Source organism: Antechinus flavipes, chromosome 1, assembly GCF_016432865.1.
Source record: "Antechinus flavipes isolate AdamAnt ecotype Samford, QLD, Australia chromosome 1, AdamAnt_v2, whole genome shotgun sequence".
Lineage (NCBI taxonomy): Eukaryota > Metazoa > Chordata > Mammalia > Dasyuromorphia > Dasyuridae > Antechinus > Antechinus flavipes.
Genome location: NC_067398.1, coordinates 583,107,620 through 583,125,585, shown reverse-complemented (window position 1 = coordinate 583,125,585; position 17,966 = coordinate 583,107,620). Strand labels below are relative to the sequence as shown.

The following is a 17,966-nucleotide window of genomic DNA, read 5'->3' as shown; positions in this document are numbered from 1 at the left end:
CTTTCACCTTCCTCTTGACCAACAAAGTTCAAAGTTTGGATGGAAAAGAGCTATCCAAAATAAAATTTAAATTCCTCTATTACCAAAACCCACCCACACTCACACCCATCCCCACAACCCACCCCAGTAAAGATGCCCTAAAGAGGTAATATATCAAGGCTGCATGGTATTATAAATAGAGAAACTGGCAGAATTGAGTTCAAATTCTGGGAACTCTGGGAAAATCCCTTAACCTCTCAGTGTCCCAGTTAAGTTTCAAGTCTCTGTGTTGTTTTTGTTATTGTTGCTGTTGTTGTTGTTTGTCCTTCATTCATGAAGAAGACTATGACATCATGATAAATGAGTGAGTTGGATTTAAGTGAGGAAGGACTGTGCAAGGTCATCAGCCTCACTTTCCCTTTCAGAGCCATCTGTGTGCAGTGGCCAGATATAGATCGGGATGGCTGGAAATGGTCTTGGATGCAGAGAGAGACCTTGGCCTTTTAAAATTAAGGTCTTTAATAGGTCTCAGTTGAACTAAGGCAACACCCATTCAGTGGTTAAAGCTAGATGAGAGTTGAGACAAAAAAACTTTTATGAGTTTTACCTAGTCATAAACCAAAAAAGTTTCAGAGAAGGTGCTGTCCTAACTTGGCAGAGGGAATTCCTTCATCTGAAATCACAGGTGTAATTGCTATCAATCATTTTGCATTCTTTTGCAAATAATCAATGAAACTGTAAGACTTTATTAAGTATTTGTTAGGTCCCTACAATGTTACAAAGCTTAAACTAGATTAAATTTATGTGTGTGTGTGTGTGTGTGTGTGTATACATACATACATATATATATATATATATATAGAGAGAGAGAGAGAGAGAGAGAGAGAGAGAGAGAGTGTGTGTGTGTGTGTGTGTGTGTTAGAAGAGACTTTAGAGATCATCTAATCCAAAGTCTATTTTACAGATGAGGAAACTAAAGCCCTGAGAGAAGTAATTTTCTTGAGGTCACACTGGCGGTGAGTAGCAGAGCTGGGATTTGAACCCAGGTCTTAAAGCTCCCAAACCATCCATCTTTCTGTTGTACTAATGCTGCCTACTAAATATAAAACCTCCTCTTGTCTCCTAATTTTAAACATACTTAATTGTACCTGTTTCATTTTAAAATCATACTGGGATAATTATAAGTCTTCAGTTTAGTTGAAACTTGTAGAATTTAACGCAGCTGATCATTTAAAAAACTTAATTGCACTGGATGAAAGTTTAATTCCACACTTTCAAATTCTAACTGAGTATCGCCAAATAGTAGGCCTTTGAGGACTGTGACATTGGAAAGTTGCAGAGCTGTAGGTGGCAGGCCAGGAAAAGGAAGATGGGAATAAAGTCTAGGAAAAAACCTTCAAAAGTAGTAATAGGAAGAGAAAAGGGAAAAATGAGGAGAGTAGCGTAGCATAGTTTAAGAACAAGATGACACCAGATCAAGAATAGGATCTTCTCAACCAGCTGACTCAGAGTAAAGACAAAAAGCATAGATAGTCCTAGGAAAATAAGTTAGTGGAGAGGCAGAATTTTCTAAAGCCAGAGCAGGTTTAGTGTGTAAATAGTGTTGTGACTTAATAAAGTTAAGGCAGTTTCAACCAGAAGGAGTGGCTGGAATATACAAATAGAAAAGGCCATTAAGAATGAAAGTGAACCCAGATTAGCAGAGGGTGAGAAATTAATGTAGAGAAGGATTTATTAACCTTTTTTTGGATCATGGGTCTCTGAGGTGTAACCTAAGGACCCCTTCCATAATAAGATTTTTAAATGAAGAAAATGAAATATAAAGAGTTACAACAAAAATCATAAGTTAATGAAAATAAATTTCTACTATTTTCCCCCATCTAAGTTCATAGACTTTCTAACATCTACTCACAGAGCCCAGGTTAAGAACCCCTTTTTATTGGTAGTATTCTCAGGAACCACCTTTATTCAGGCTCCCAGTGGCTCTAGCAGTTTGATTTGGTTGTTTATAAAGGGAACTTGCAGAGACAATGATAAAGGATTATAGTTTCTTATGACCTCCAGAAGGTTGTAAAGATAGGGGTACTTATTTTATGGATTTGTACACTTTCTGCTATTATCTTCCTGATAGAGACAATTCTTAAATGGGTAGATTGTAATTGAGAAAGTATTGCCCTTCCTGAGAGAAAAGTGAAAAGGCTTGGGGAATATGGTTTTTATATTCTGGATTATTAAATAATTATTATATTTTGAATTATTAAAGAAAGAAAAAAGATGAAAGACTAAAGGGATTGAACTGCTGCTGTGATAGAGGGGGAAGATAGTAATGAAAGCAGAAAGATGGGAGAATGCTTAATTCTTATTTTGTAATACTAATTATACTATACCTACTTTGTGCCAGGCACTGTGCTAAAAACTTTTCAAATATTATCTCAACAGTGCTAGCAATAGTGCTCCTATTCTTTTACTTCTGTTATTCTACTGATGAGAAAAATGTCTGAATTGGAAGAGACAAAATAAAAATGTATAATGGAGAGTTGATATCCTAGATAAATATTAAGTGAGTAGCTAATTGTCTAGATTAACTGAATCGTTGGATACTAAAAAAACCAGCCAATGTGATTACCGTGCCATAATTGGTGATATTTGATATCTCATGAAGAAATAGTAAAGTACCTACAGGACTACAGAAGGCCAAATGTCCTAATTGTTTTAAAGGCACATAGTGACAGAGAGGTGGCACAGTAGTTAAAGTACCAGCCCTGGAATCAGGAGGACCTGACTTCAAATCCCACTTCAGATACTGCAAGCCTGGAAAAGTCACTTAACTTTGAATGTTTCTGTTTGCTCCACCCCCCCCCCTAAAGAAAAGAGTGGACTTTTTTATTATCTAATGAGCTTGACTTCCAAAATGGTAGTTAAAGATTCTTTGCTCAGAGGTAGGGAGACCATCATATATAGATCTCAAAAGACTGCTTGAGAAGCATGTCATTTTCTCAGATAATTTATCTGAGATATGACTGGAAACTTGCCAAGACTTATCAAACCATTAAGTACTGCCCACTTCTGCTGATTCACATGAGAACCAAAGTTGCTGCCTGAAAAAAATCTAGATTCTCTGTTTAATGATTTGGAGGACCTGAGTGGAAAATAGGTTGACCTGGGGACAAAGGTACCATTTTTACCTCTCCATCCAATTGAAAGTCATAACTTTTAAGGAAAAAGTAGATTATGGCTTATGAAGAGCTAACTGTGTAGATATTATCAGAGAACAGAGCTGTAGAGAGACATTTTGAAGATGATATAGTGGATGAGGCACTGGACTTAGAATCAGGAAGACCCAAATTCAAATCCCACTCCAGATATTTACTGGCTGTATGTAATCTCTTTGAATATAAATTTCCACATTTGTAAAATGAGTAATAGCTTCCAAAGCTTCTTCCAACTTTAAATCTATGAACTCCTGAATGATATCCCAACATGGTGGGTTGGATCTATGAATAATGTTTCTCATCAGGACTGCAAAGAATTTATTTGACTAAAAATTTGTCAAGCTGGCCAAGAAGGCATTGAATTGAAAATGATGGGGAATGAAAAACTATTTGGATATCACAATAAATCCGTTTTATGTGGGAAATATCAACAGAATAGGAGTAGAAAGAATGTCATTTTGACAGGAGTATATGACTTGGAAAAAGAATCAAGAACAACAACTATGATGGAATATGCTAATGACAAGAAAAAAGTGCTGTAAGACAGTGGAGGAAAAACAGTATTTGGAGTTAGTCAACATGAGTTCAAATCTCATCTCTTTTTCATTATTATCTGTATGAGCTTGAGCAGGTCACTTAATCTCTCTTGTCCTCCTTCATCTGTCACCTGGAAAACCAGAGGATTGTATTTGGTAACTTCTAAGGTTCTTCCAATCCTAAGTCTATAATCTTTCATCCTAAGCTCTGTTATAGATAATAAATGGAACAAGAAAAAGATAGGCTCATTGCCAGGCTATTTTGAGTCATATAAATGTGAAACAGAAAAAAATGGAACCATTCAATGGAAATTTTGTTCCCAGATTCTCTATCAAGGAATTGATAGATCCTCTAATTGTGAGGATGGAACCATCATGGAATTAGTCAAAGGATGGCAAAGAGAGAGGTGTCAAAAGAACCTTCATTAGACTGTAGGGTTCTTTGATGAGTTGTAGAAGAAAAACTGGATATAGGCAGATATACCCATATTTTTATAAGGGGAAAAAAGTAGATTCTGAAAATTGTACATATACAAGTTAAGGAGAGAAAGAAAAAGCAGTGGTTATTATAATTATTATATATCATTTATTATTTTGGCCAATAATACAGTTTCTAGTTCATTTTCACTTTGTCCTGAACCATTCTTGTCCCATAAATCCTCCATAAAAGATTTATCCCTTATCCTAAAGACCTTCCTTTAGGTCTTTTAATATTCCATGGATTCCTGTGCAGCACATGACCTGTCTTTCTGTTATTTCAACTCTAGTCTCAGTTACTATACTGGCTGTGTGAACCTAGATAAGTCACTTAATCTCTGTCTCAATTTCCTCATCTATAAAATTACTAACAGCAGCAGTTTATGGCCAACAAAGGCAATTGGGATTAAGTGACTTGCCCGAGGTCATATATCCAATAGTCCATCTGGCTGTCCCCTCTATAAAATCTTTATAGTTATTATCTACACAAATCTCTAGATTGTGCTTAAAGATGTTATGATGAGGAAACTAGCAGGCCTTCAAAACAATCCCGTAGATCTATTATTTAAAAAATTAAGTAAGATTGCTACTAGAATTGAATTGATCCCCACTAGTTCCTGGGATTGAATTTATACAAATGTGATTTCATTAGCGACAGCACATGATTGAATTACCTTACTGGTTTTTTTTAAATAAATAGAATAAACAACTCTAGATTATGATGGTTATTTTTTAACTGGAGAGGCATCATAGTCTGGTATCATTCTTCTTTGCCTGTTCTGGGCTAGGTTTTCTGATGAGTCTCTTTCCTCTTGCTCTTGGGCTCTGATTGACTTTTTTTTGTAGTGTTAAGGGAGATGAAGTAAATGACAGTAATTTATAGTTGGATTTCTTGAATGTTATTTTGTCTGTTTCTATTTTCAACTTTTTGCTGTAGTAGATATAGTGGCAGCTTGTAGCATAGTGGATAGAACTCTGGACATGTATTCATGGTAACATGAGTTCAAATTTAGCCTTAGACCTACTAGTCTAAATAGACCTGAGCAAGTCACTTAAACTCACTTTTTTCAATTGTAAAATAAGAATATTTATTTTACCTACTTTGTAGTTCTGTTATGAGTTTCTTCATCTATAAAATGAAAGAGTTAGACCTGATAATATCTATGCTTTAAATCTATGATTCTAAGACATTTAACCTTTCTGAACACATTTCCCATCTGTAATAATTTGCTAATTTTCATGGAACCTTTTAAGTTTGTAAGGCAAATTTAAATGCAATAAGATATGTAAAAAACAAAACACCACTTAATATATTTCCTGGCATATAGCAGGCACTATATAAATACTTATTGTCTTCCCTGGGTGTGTTGGAAATGGGATGCCTCCTTTCATTCAAGTTTGGTCTGAATTGTGTCTTAGTTTTTTTTATTTCTTATGGTTGTTTAAATAGGAGACATCAAAGTCTACAAATTTTTGGTTAGTGAACCTGACCTTAACTCTTAGAAAAAATTATCACAGTCAAGGCTACTAAAGATATGTAATTGGGAGCAGTGATTTCAAGAGCTTTCTCTTTGTCATGCAAGATTGGTCTTATTTCTTTTTTTGACATGAGCAATGAGATTGGATAGTTTATTTAGGAAAGTCTTTGTCAAATTACTGGTGTGTGTGCACAGGGTCCATACCAACCAAATTAGATTTTTCTTAATGTATAGAAAGTTTAGAATCCAATGTATAGAAAGAAAAGATATAGAACAGCTAGCTAACAAAAATGAAGACAGAAATATGGATACCATGATAGATTCAAGAATGCTAAAACTCAGAATGAGCTGAGGATATCAAGGGGAAAGGTTTTTTTTAAGTATATTATCATAAAGAGAATCCAAGACAGTATTGGACATCTGCCTGGGACAGATGAAACATTAATAACTAACAACAGAGGTGTTCATTCCTTTTCTCTTTCTCTTTTCTCTGCAAAGAAGCATGAACTTGATCCTGGAAATGACAGAATTAAAATGACTAATGGAATTCATAACAGATCAATAAGGAAGTAGTATTGATAAATTTATTATTTGTCCTTTGTTTTCAAAGAGAACCAAAAATGAGGACTTGCCGATAAATAGGATTTAAGTGAGGCAGTGATAACAAAGACATCGTCAGTTTTACTCTCTCCAGAGTTATTGAAATCTGGTGACAAGACAAAAGTCAACATGATTGGCAATGGCCGAGGATGTGGTAGATGACTTTGGCATCTTTGATGTCTGACCACACTGTATGTGCTCTATAGTATCTGCTTTCAATGCCTTCATGGCTTTTGGGCTGTTTTTTTTTTTTTTTTTTTTTTTTTTTAGTGAGGCAGTTGGGTGTTAAGTAACTTGCCCAGAGTCACACAGCTAGTAAGTATTAAATATCTGAGACCAGTTTTGAACTCAGGTCTTCCTGACTCCAAGGCAAAGGCTCTATCCACTGTACCATCTGCCCTCTTCATAGCCTTTGGAACAAATTATTCCTCTAGTGCCACTGGGGGAAGTCTTCACATACTTGGAGTGGATATCTCCCTAACTCACTAACAGGTTTGAGAACTGGGTTAACCTGACAGCTGAGATGGTTTTACCCAGATGTGGCTGCTGTGCATGTTTCAGCTTCTTGGATTCACAGGGGAGCCAAGGTTATATAAGGCATTATTGGCATAGCCCAGACTAAAACCCAGGTGATTAGTAAAGTAGAAGATTTTAAAAGATCCTGAAAAAAAACCATTAAAGAATTTTTTAAAAATAATCACTCATAATAATGTAAATCTTAACTTATTTATGGCTCTGTTAAGTAGTAAAATAAATTAGATCAAATTTAAGCCACATCATTATCATAAAGTGATATGTGATATATTCAAAGAAGCCCTGGGTTTGGAGTCAGAGGATGTAGATTCAAATCCAAGTTCTTGTTCTTTCTACCTATGTAACTTTGGGTAAGAGGTTTAATTCCTCTAGACCTTAGTTTATTCATCTATAAATTATTTTCATGGGATATGAGGTCACCAGTTTGCAGATGTGATTGCTGAAAGATCATGGAAATGAGAGATACCACAAGACTGGAGAAGTAAATGGCCTTATTTTTCTCCCCAAAAAAAAGAAAAAAAAAGAATAGCCTGCAAACTATAGGTCAATAAGACTGATTTTGATTCTTAGGAAAATTCTAGAATAGAATTTTAAGACATAGTTGTCAAATATCTAGAAAGAGAAATAGATCACAAAGCAATATCATGACTTTATTGAGAAAAAGTTATGTCAGGCTAGTTTCAGTTCCTTACTTTGACATGGTTACTAAAGAAATAGATGAGTGGGATGCTATAAATATAGTTTAGATAGTTTTTAGATAGATTCTATAAAATATTTCAAATTATTCTTGTAGAAAAGCTGGTGAAGTGTTGATTAATGATACATTCAGATAAATTCATAATCTATTGGATAGCCATACTCAAAGACAAGGCTTTAATGATTCAATATAAGCAGGCAGGAAGATTCCAGTGAAGTACTCTAGGGTTCTGTGTTTACTGGCTCTGGAATAGTTAAAATTTTTACCAACTGCTGAAGACATGTTTGCTCAGCAAATAAGAAAGTGACATAGAGCTGGAAGAGAAAGCTATATAGTGAATAGTGAGTCAGGATTCAGAAAACCTTTATAGGTTAGAAGATTGGGTTGAATTTAATAAGATGAAATTTTATGGAGATAAAGCTTTGCATTTAAATTTTAAAAAAACCTTCACAAGCATAACATGAGAAAGGCCTAGTGAGAAAGGAGTTGTTCTGAAAAAGATATGATTGTTTTAGAGACTGAGAATTCAATTTAAATTATCAGTGTCATATAGCAGCCAAAAATTTTTCAATGTTTGGATGCATTAAGAGAAGCAGAGCTTCTAAGAATAGGAAGGTGAATATCTCTTGTGCTTTATCTCATATGGAGAATTGTGTCCAATTCTGGGTGTCATGGTTTAAGGACATTGATAAATTAGACAGTGTCTAGAGGAGGGCAAGAGGGATCATGAAGAATCTTGAATCCATGACTTATGGAGTTTACTTTAAGGAACTTGGCAAGTTTGAGCAGAAGAGACTTAGGGGCTTTTCAAAGCTGTTTTCAAGTATTTGAAGGACTGTCATATGGAGAAGGAGTAAAATTTATTATGTTTGTCTGTGGCAGGCCAACCCTGTAACAGTGGGTAGAAGTTGCAAAGAGGCCAATTTGATGTCAGGAAAGTCTTCCTAACAATTAGAACAATTCCAAAAATGGAATGACCTGCTTTGAGAGGTTATGGGCTCATTCCTTGAAGGTCCCTAGACAGAAGTTATAGGACCACTTGTCAGGTATGCCATAGTGAGGACTTCTTTTGCATGTGTATTAGACAAAATGGTAGGCTTCTGAAACTCTGAAGCCTATCATACCACTCTAATAGAAATTATGGAGAAATATGAGCTGAGTGATAGTATAATTAGATGAATTTATACAGGGTGGAATCCTGGACACAAATTATTGTTTAATGTCAACTTGCAAAGAGGTACCTTGTAGAGAACTTAAGAAATTTTTGTTTTGGGCTTGTGCTATTTAATATTTTTATTAGTTTAATATTTTTATCAAGGAAAGAACTGAAGTAAACAGTAGTAAATAGAGAATAACTTTACACATATATACATATTTGTATCTAATGGTAGCCATCTCTAGTGCAAGGAATGGTGGAAAGAAAAAAAAACAAATTTACATAATAACTTTATTATATATTTATAGAAAGTTGTACATAATATATTTGCAGCAATCATCTTTTCTTATACTATGTTTTGGAAATCTTGTTTTATTTAATAAATTAAAAAAATAAGTTTAAGTTACATTTTAAAAAAGATATATGTGGCATGCTCATCAAATTTGCAGATGATATATAACTGGAAAGTGATAATACAGAATATAGCAGAGTCAGTATTCAGAAAGACTGAATAGGCTAAAACATTAGACTAAATTCATTAAAAATGATAGGAGACAAGTTATATGGTTCAGTGAATAAAGTGCTAAGTCTGGGGTCAGGAAGAACTGAGTTTAAATGTGACTTTAGACTTGCTAAACTAGCTGACTATGACTAGCCTAGACTTAACCTCTGCTTGTCTTAATCTACTGGAGAAGCAACTAAAAGATCACTCTAGCATCTTTGCCCAGAAAACCCCATGGATAGTATTAGCATGCTGGGAGACAGGATTACAAAGAAACAGACACAATTGAACAACAACAATTAAGATGATATTTATTGTGGATTATTATGTTTGAGTCCAAAAATTTAATTTCACAAGTATAGTCTGACATGTCTTTAAAATAATTTATTCAAAAGAAATGAGGACTTTTAGTGGATTTCACGCTCAAATTAAATTCACAGAAACAGTAACCAAAAAAGCTAATGCAATTCTAGGCTATATTAAGACAGAGCTAAGACCTAAAATCAGAAAGGTGGTAGTTTTATTGTATTCTATTCTGGTCAGAATGCCATTTGGAGTATAGTTTTCAGTTCTAATTTCAGAAAGAGTATTGATAAACTGAAGAGTGTGCAGAGGAGTGAAATGAACATGATGAAGGGCCTTAAGACCATGCTATATCAGGACCAACTGAAAATACTAGGAGTGTTTTGCATAGTGAAGAAAAACATGCAGACAGTTGTCTTTTTTTTCTTCTTTTATTTTTCATTTATTAAAGCTTTTTATTTACAAAACATATGCATGAGTAATTTTTCAACATTGACCTTTGCAAAGCCTTCTGTTCCAAATTATCCCCTCCTTCCCCATCCCCTCCTCAAGATGGCAGTTAGTCCAATACATGTTAAATATGTTAAAATATATGTTAAATCCGATATATGTATACATATTTATACAGTTATCTTGCTGCACAAGAAAAATCAGATTAGAAAGGGGAAAAAAAACTGAGAAAGAAAACAAAATGCAAGCAAACAACAGAAAGAGTAAGAATGTTATGTTGTGGTCCATACTCAGTTTTCACAGTCCTCTCTCTGGTTGTAGATGGCTTTCTTCAACACTGAACAATTGGAATTGGTTTGAATCATCTTACTGTTGAAGAGAGTCACGTTCATCAGAATTGATCATTGTATATTCTTGTTGTTGCCATGTATAATGATCTCCTGGTTCTACTCATTTCGCTTAGCCTCAGTTCATGTAAGTCTCTCCAAGCCTCTCTGAAATCATCCTGCTGATTGTTTCTTATAGAACAATAATACGCCATAATATTTATATGCCATAACATTCAGCCATTCTCCAATAGATGGGCATCTACTCAGTTTTCAGTTCCTTGCCACTACAAAAAGGACTGCCACAAACATTTTTGCATATGTGGGTCCCTTTCCCTCCTTTAAGATCAACTTGGGATATAATCCCAGTAGAAACACTGCTAGGTCAAATGATATGCACAGTTTGATAACTTTTTGAGCTTAGTTCCAAATTGTTCTCCAGAATGGCTGGAACCATTCACAGTTCCACCAACATTGTAGTAGCATCCCAGTTTTCCCACATCCCCTCCAACATTTGTAATTATCTTTTCCTGTCATTTTAGCCGATCTGAGAGGTGTGTAGTGGTATCTCAGAGTTGTCTTAATTTGCATTTCTCTGATCAATAGTGATTTGGAGCACCTTGAAAAGTTATCTTATGGAAAACTTATTCTGCTTGGTTCCCAAGGGCAGTAATATATAGAAATTGCAGAGAAATGGATTTAAGTTGGATATGAGGAAAAACATCTCAGTATTTAAAGCTACCTTGGGAGGGAGTGGATGCCCTGTCATAAGATGTCAAAGCAAAGATAAAGATATTGCAGTGGTGATTCTGATTCAAATAGGGTTGAATTTGATATATACTGAGATCTCTTCCATCTGTGTGGATCTATATTTGCAGTACACTACCTCTGGAATGAAAGCCTTCTTGAGTAGAACACTGGATACTTAATGTCCTTTCCTAATCCTAATTATGAGCATGAAGATTCTGATGAGAGGTTAATGATACTGAAGTTAAACATGATTAAAAGAAATCATTTCTGTGAAGAACAAATAGAGTCATCATTTCTTAATTAGCCAAGTGAATTCCCTAAATGTTTATAATTATCTGGTATTAAGCAGAACAGAACTCAAATACAACTCAATTGGATCTGTGATCTCCGTGATTTGGATGTTTCCTCCACTGTTACTTATTGCAACCTATCCTTATCTATCCAAACTCTATAACTCTTGCCCCTGCCCTCTCTTACCCATAATTTTGACATCATATAATATCTATTAATGTAGTCTATGCTTTCCTTTTTTCTCTCTTAATGTATCTGAAGGTGCTAGTGGGGCACTTGACTATCTACTGGAAGCATTTTACTTTTACCTAATTTGCCTACTAGGAAGAATAAATTCCTTATATTTAATTCTGACTTCAGGAAAGACTAATGAAATGTGGTATAATAAAAAGATCATTAGACTTAGAGCAGAAGACTTATATTTGAATCTTGACTCCAACCTTTATTATATAATCAACATATCTTGGAACTGTGGGAAAAAACTATGTGGATTTTTGTGGTTCAGGATACCTGCTTCAAGTCCCAATTTTCCACTAACCAGACTGATGACCACAGGCAAATTTCTTAATTTCTATGAGTCTCAACTTCTTCTAAAAAAATAGGAAAGATCTGAGTGGATGCCCATCAATTGGAGAATGGCTGAATAAATTGTAGTATATGAATTTTATGGAATATTATTGTTCTGTAAGAAATGACCAACAGGAAGATTTCAGAAGGGCCTGGAGAGATTTACATGAACTGACGATGAGTGAAATGAGAAGGACCAGGAGATGATTCTATACTTCAACAACAATACAATATGATGATCAATTCTGATGGACGTGGCTCTCTTCAACAATAAGATGAACCAAATCAGTTCAATTTGTTCAATAATGAACAGAACCAGCTATACCCAGCAAAAAAACCTCCGAGAAATGAGTGTGAACCACTACAGAGCATTTCCAATCCCTCTGTTTTTGTTCACTTGCATTTTTGATTTCCCCCACAGGTTAATTGTACATTATTTCAAAGTCCGATTCTTCTTGTGCAACAAAATAACTGTATAGATATGTATAAATATATTATATCTAACATATACTTTAACATATTTAACATGTATAGATCTACTTGCCATCTGAGGGAGGGAGTGGGGAGAAGGAGGAAAAAAATTGGAACAAAAGGTTTTGCAATTGTCAATGCTGAAAAATTACCCATGCATATGTCTTGTAAATAAAAAGCTATATAATAAAAAATAGGAAAGATGTAATAATAAAAGGGGATAATAATTCTTGTATTTCTTGCCTAATAGGGTTGTTTTTAAGAAAAATGCTTGTAAGACATATAATGATACTATATGTGCTGTGTGTTTGTACATGTATGTATGTACTATATAAGTGTCAGCTGCTATGGAATAATGAAGTTTATTTTAGTAATCAGAATAAATCATGTAGGAGGATAACTGGTAAACAAAGACAATGGTAAAATTAGGAAAGAGATTAGAACTGTATGCTCATCATAGGGAATTTCCATGTGAAGAACTTCCTTCAAAGATATAAGCTTCAAAGATGTACCTTCTTTGCAAAGTAGAGTACCGAGAGATTAATCAATTTGTCACACAGCCAGAATATTGTCAGAGGTAGGATTTGAATCTAAGATCCTGACTGGTATTAGCTATGCCACATAGTGACATTAAAAGGAATTCAATTTTTGATAATATCCTTTTGACATTATTGATTTAGAAGTCCCAAATAGCCTCTTCTACCAATATTTAAGTGGCTCCCTGAATAAGAAAAGTGATGAAATGGCAAAGAATTGCATCTGCAATCCTACAAGAATATTCTTTCCATCTTTTTTTGGTTAACATATATAAATTCCAAGATTAGCACTCTTGGAATCTGAAGAGTATAAAAGGGATTTTCCCCCACCCCCAATATATTTTTATGAAGTACACAACGATTTGGCAACACTTTACCTATGAGGAGAGAGGGGGAAGTGCTTGCAGCCATATGTCATGAAATCCAACATACAGGAGGCCAAGTAGGCATTTCAATAATTCAGTGGAAAAAAGATAGTGAGACCAGTTGTTTGATACTGTCCTGTCAACACTAGTTGATAAGAATCCTTAGATATTTGAAACAGTTGCTCTATCATTTCCACTTAGCCAAGGTCTGTTGAACCCCCCCCCCTTTTTTTAAGTTCTTTATATATTTAGAGAAAGGTACAGCCCCTGACAACAAAGTAAAATAGTGATTATTTTCAGGGACACGCTCTGTGTCTCTTTATTCCCCTTTATTCTTTCTGCTTCTTCCTCAGTTCCTCTTTGTTGTTCAATTGTTTCAATCATGTCTGACTGGTTTGGTTTTCTTGGCAAAGATACTAAAGTGATTTGTCATTTCCTTCTCTAGTTCATTTTACAGATGAGGAAATAGAGGCATAAAGGGTTTAATGACCTGCCTGGGATCACACAGCTAGTATGTGTCTGAGTCTGGATTGAATTCTATCCACAGCATTCTATCCATTACATGATGTTGCCCATATGGACCCTCTAGTTAGAGCCATAAACTAACCATTTTTATACCTTAGGACAAAAGCAGAAAAAAAAAAGTACTTTCGAATCAACCTATTAAGGTAAATTAAAATGGGGTGGATGGAGTCAACTGGGGAGAAATCCTGTGGAATGTGACTGCTAGGGCTAGGGCTAACCAGCCACTACATAGCTGAAATAGTAGGGCTAGTTGGTGAAGTAGATACAGTGCAATGGCTGAAAAGAAAGATTCATCTTCTTGAGTTCAAATCTAGCTTCAGATACTTACTAGTCATGTGATTCTGGGAAGGAAATGACAAATCACTCTGGTAATTTTGCCAAGAAAACCTCAAAAGAGTTCACACAGAATCAGACATGACACCTTGAACAACAAAGAAACTGAAATACTCTCCTCTAAATTTGGGTGCTATTAGACAGGCATTCTTTTTATGGTTTTGATTCTAATTTACATTAAAGTGACTTTGAATCTAGGGTTGGAATAGGTCTTTGTGATGATCTGCATAAAGTCCTCATTTTGCAGGTGGGAATACTCTGACCTATAAAGTTTAATTGACTTATTCAAGGTCCCATAGGGAACCATCAGCTGCTAACTGACACATTGGCCACTGCATTTTTTCATTATTTGGGGCTGCTGATTCAATGTCATCCTCTCCAAGCGCATCTATCTGTGATTTTAAAGAAGACCTATGGAGAGGTTCAACTCAAAAAAATGAATCTCTAATACTAAAAATCATCTTGTCCCAGAGCATCTGGATATAGAATACTTGGGACCAAGACAGCATTCTCTTTCATCTTCACAGTAACCATCTATCAAGTAAGGCCAGCCCTGTCTAATACCATTTCAACTGCTTGATGAGTGAGTTAAGGGTTTTTAAAGTAAATTTTTTCCACTCATCATTTTAATTTTATAATTATACAAGATCTCCATAATTATCCATTCAATATTATGTACTTTGTGTTCAATACAAATCCCTTCATCATTAGGGCCTTAATTTAAAAAAAAAATATTCCTGGCAAATGCACTGGGCTGGAAATAGAAAACATGCAAATGGCATATGCAAATTATATTTTAGTCTGCAATGTTGTCTAATACAATAGTACCCAGTGAGAAATAAAATAGTCAAAATTAATGCCAAGATCCTCCATTAGGAGAAGGAATTTTCATCTGAATAAAGACTGTAGGTATTATATATCTGCTAACAAAGGGGTCTTCATTTTTCTATTCTGCCCTATTTTTCATATCTATGTAACAAAGCCTTAAAATCTTCCAAGATGTGCTGCATTGTGGAAAGAATTTACTGTAGTTATAATAATCCACCTTTGAAACTCAATGAGCTCTTTAATATTTCAAGAAAATATGTTTGGTGGAAGGGAGAAAACAGAAAGATTATATCCATGGGCATTTATACAAGTAGAATATTGATTCACTCTCCCAGTGTTTCTATCACAGTCATTAAGTACAGCAACAAATGTGCCCTTCTGAGATACAAAGAGTACATAATTCCCTCTAAATGTTTTGTCTATTATTCAATCTGTGGGTAAAATGTAAGTTGTTTTTAGAGGCTTTCTCCCTTTAGAGTACCTCAATTGTGCATCTACTCTTTTTCTAGAATTGTGCTGGGGATGGGAGAGGAACAGACAAGTAAATGAAATTGGCATTGCCTTCAAAGAGCTTCCATCAGGATAAAGAAACACTAATGGTAGTCTAATGGTAGCCATCTCTAGGATAGAGTAAAAGAGGGGGAGGGAAGAAAAAAAGGAGAAAAAAGAAATTTACATGATAACCTTATTATGTATTTAAAAGGAATAGCAAGTTATAAAATCCTCTTTTTTAAAATATACTGTTATGGAAATGCTTGTTTTATTCCGTAAGTTAAAAATAAAATAAATAATTTTTTTAAAGTTTAAAAATTGTTAGGAAACAAAGCCAATAAAAAGAAGCAGTAAGAGAATAATTGAGACAGTGATGCATTTTGGTACTGGGAGGTGGGATAGGAATAAAAATAATAGCTAACATTTATATAGCACTTATGTGCCAGGCCCTGTGCTAAATACTTTACAATTATTATCTGCTTTCATCCTCACAACAATTCTGATAGATGCTATTATTATTCTCATTTTACATAAGAGGAAACTGAGGCAAACAGAGGTTAAGTAAATTGCAACCATCACATAGTGAGTGTTAGATGCTGAATTTGAATTTATGTCGTCCTGGCTCTAAGCTTAGCACTTGAAAATGATAAATTGTTGGACATTTAGATGGTGTAGTAGATAGATCACCAGGCTATGGAATCAGGAGAATTGAAGTTCAAATCCTACCTCAGATACCTTCTAGGCTATGTGACTCTAGGCAAGTCATAATAACTCCAATTATCTCCCAACAAAGAAAATAATTGTTTTCAAGTGTTTAACGAGCCATCATTTGGAAGAGAAATTAGACTAAGCTGAATAGAAACAAATTTGAGGTTAATGGAAAGAAAAACTTCCTAAACTATAACAATCCAATTTCAGGAAGTGGTAGAATTTCCCTTCCTTGGGAGTCTTCCAAGTAGAGGTTAGAAGGCCACTTTTTTGGCATGGTATAGAAGCAGTTGTTCATAGAAAGATTGGTCTAGATAGCCTGAGAGGTCTTTTACATGTCTGAAATTCTGTTATTCATCAGGAGTGAATGGGAATGAATATTCATCTTGGAGTCAGTATAGCTTGAATTCGAACCCAACCTCAGGCACTATTTGCTGAATAACCCCAGACAAACTATTTATAAAATAGCATTTTATTTTTTCAAATACATATAAAATAGTTTTAAACATTAACTTTTGCAAAATCTTCTATTGCAAATTTCTCTCTCTTTCTCCTTCCCCCTCCCCAAGCGAGTAAGCAATCTGATATGTTAAACATGTGCAGTTCTTCTAAATATATTTCCATATTCATTATGCTGTGCAAAAAAAAAAAAAAATCAGATCAAAAGGGGAAAATGAGAAACGAAAAAATGAGCAAACAATAGCAACCAAAACAAAAAGGTGAAAATACTATGCTTTGATCCACATTCAGTTCCCACTGTCCTCTCTCTGGCTATGGATGACACTTTTCACCACAAATCTATTGGCTGAAAGGAACCAAGTCCCTTACAGTTGGTCATCACATAATCTTGTTGTTACTGTGTACATGTTCTCCTGGTTCTGCTCACTTCACTCACCATCATTTCATGTAAGTCTTTCCAGGCTTTTCTGAAATCAACCTGCTCATCATTTCTTATGGAACAATAATATCCCATTACATTCATATACCATAACTTATTGATTCCCCAATTGATGAACATCTACTCAGTCTCCAGTTTTTTGCCACTAAAAAAAGAGCTGCTACAAACATTTTTGCACAACTGAGTGCTTTTCCCTCTTTGGGATACAGACCCAGTAGTGACACTGCTAGATCAAAGAGCATGCAGTTTTATAGCCCTTTGGGCATAGTTCCAAATTGCTCTCCAGAATGGTTGGATCAGTTCACAGCTCCACTAATAATGCTTTAGAGTCTCAGTTTTCCCATATTTCCTCCAACATTCATCATTATCTTTTCCTGCCAGATAAATCATTTAAACTCTCTGAAGCATCACTTGTGCTAAGTCTTGAAAGAAACTGAGGATTCTCCATCACATAGGGGAGTAGATGAAACCTCTCATGTCTATGTGACAATCAGCATGGAAGTATAGATTTGGGCATTGGATAACCTAAGATATAGAATGGAGGTTAGGAGCTCATTCTATAGTTTCATTACACAAGACAAATATCTAGAAACTTCAACATATGACTTGGTTAATCCTAATTTTTAAAACTAAATGATGATAGCAGAACTTACATTCATATTTAAAGCCTGAATTGATTAACCTTTTTTGGGAGAACTTTTATAAGAATTATCATTTTTCTTAAAACTGTTTTACAGACTCACCTCTTTGGTGTATTGCTGGCAGTTACAGGAAACTTAATCATCAGCATTTCACTCAACATACAGGTATGAAAAATATTCTTGTATTTTAATGGTTTTACTTCCTGTAAATTTATTGCTTCAATTTCCTTCCCAGCCCATCCTTCTGGGAGTTTATGCAGGGTATGAAGATTCTTTGGAAAGCATTCATTTGCAGACCACATGGATTTCCA

General features: G+C 34.8%; 1 protein-coding gene across 4 annotated transcripts in view; it reads left to right on the top strand.

Moving 5' to 3' along the window:
- The window catches only part of NIPAL2 (NIPA like domain containing 2), a 132,538-nt gene that overhangs the window by 34,725 nt on the left and 79,847 nt on the right, over positions 1 to 17,966 (top strand). For all 4 annotated transcript variants that reach the window (XM_051970907.1, XM_051970908.1, XM_051970906.1 and 1 more), the window contains exon 2: positions 17,752 to 17,820. In XM_051970907.1, the coding sequence (XP_051826867.1) occupies positions 17,752 to 17,820 (69 nt within the window). The remainder of the gene's footprint in view (positions 1 to 17,751; positions 17,821 to 17,966) is intronic.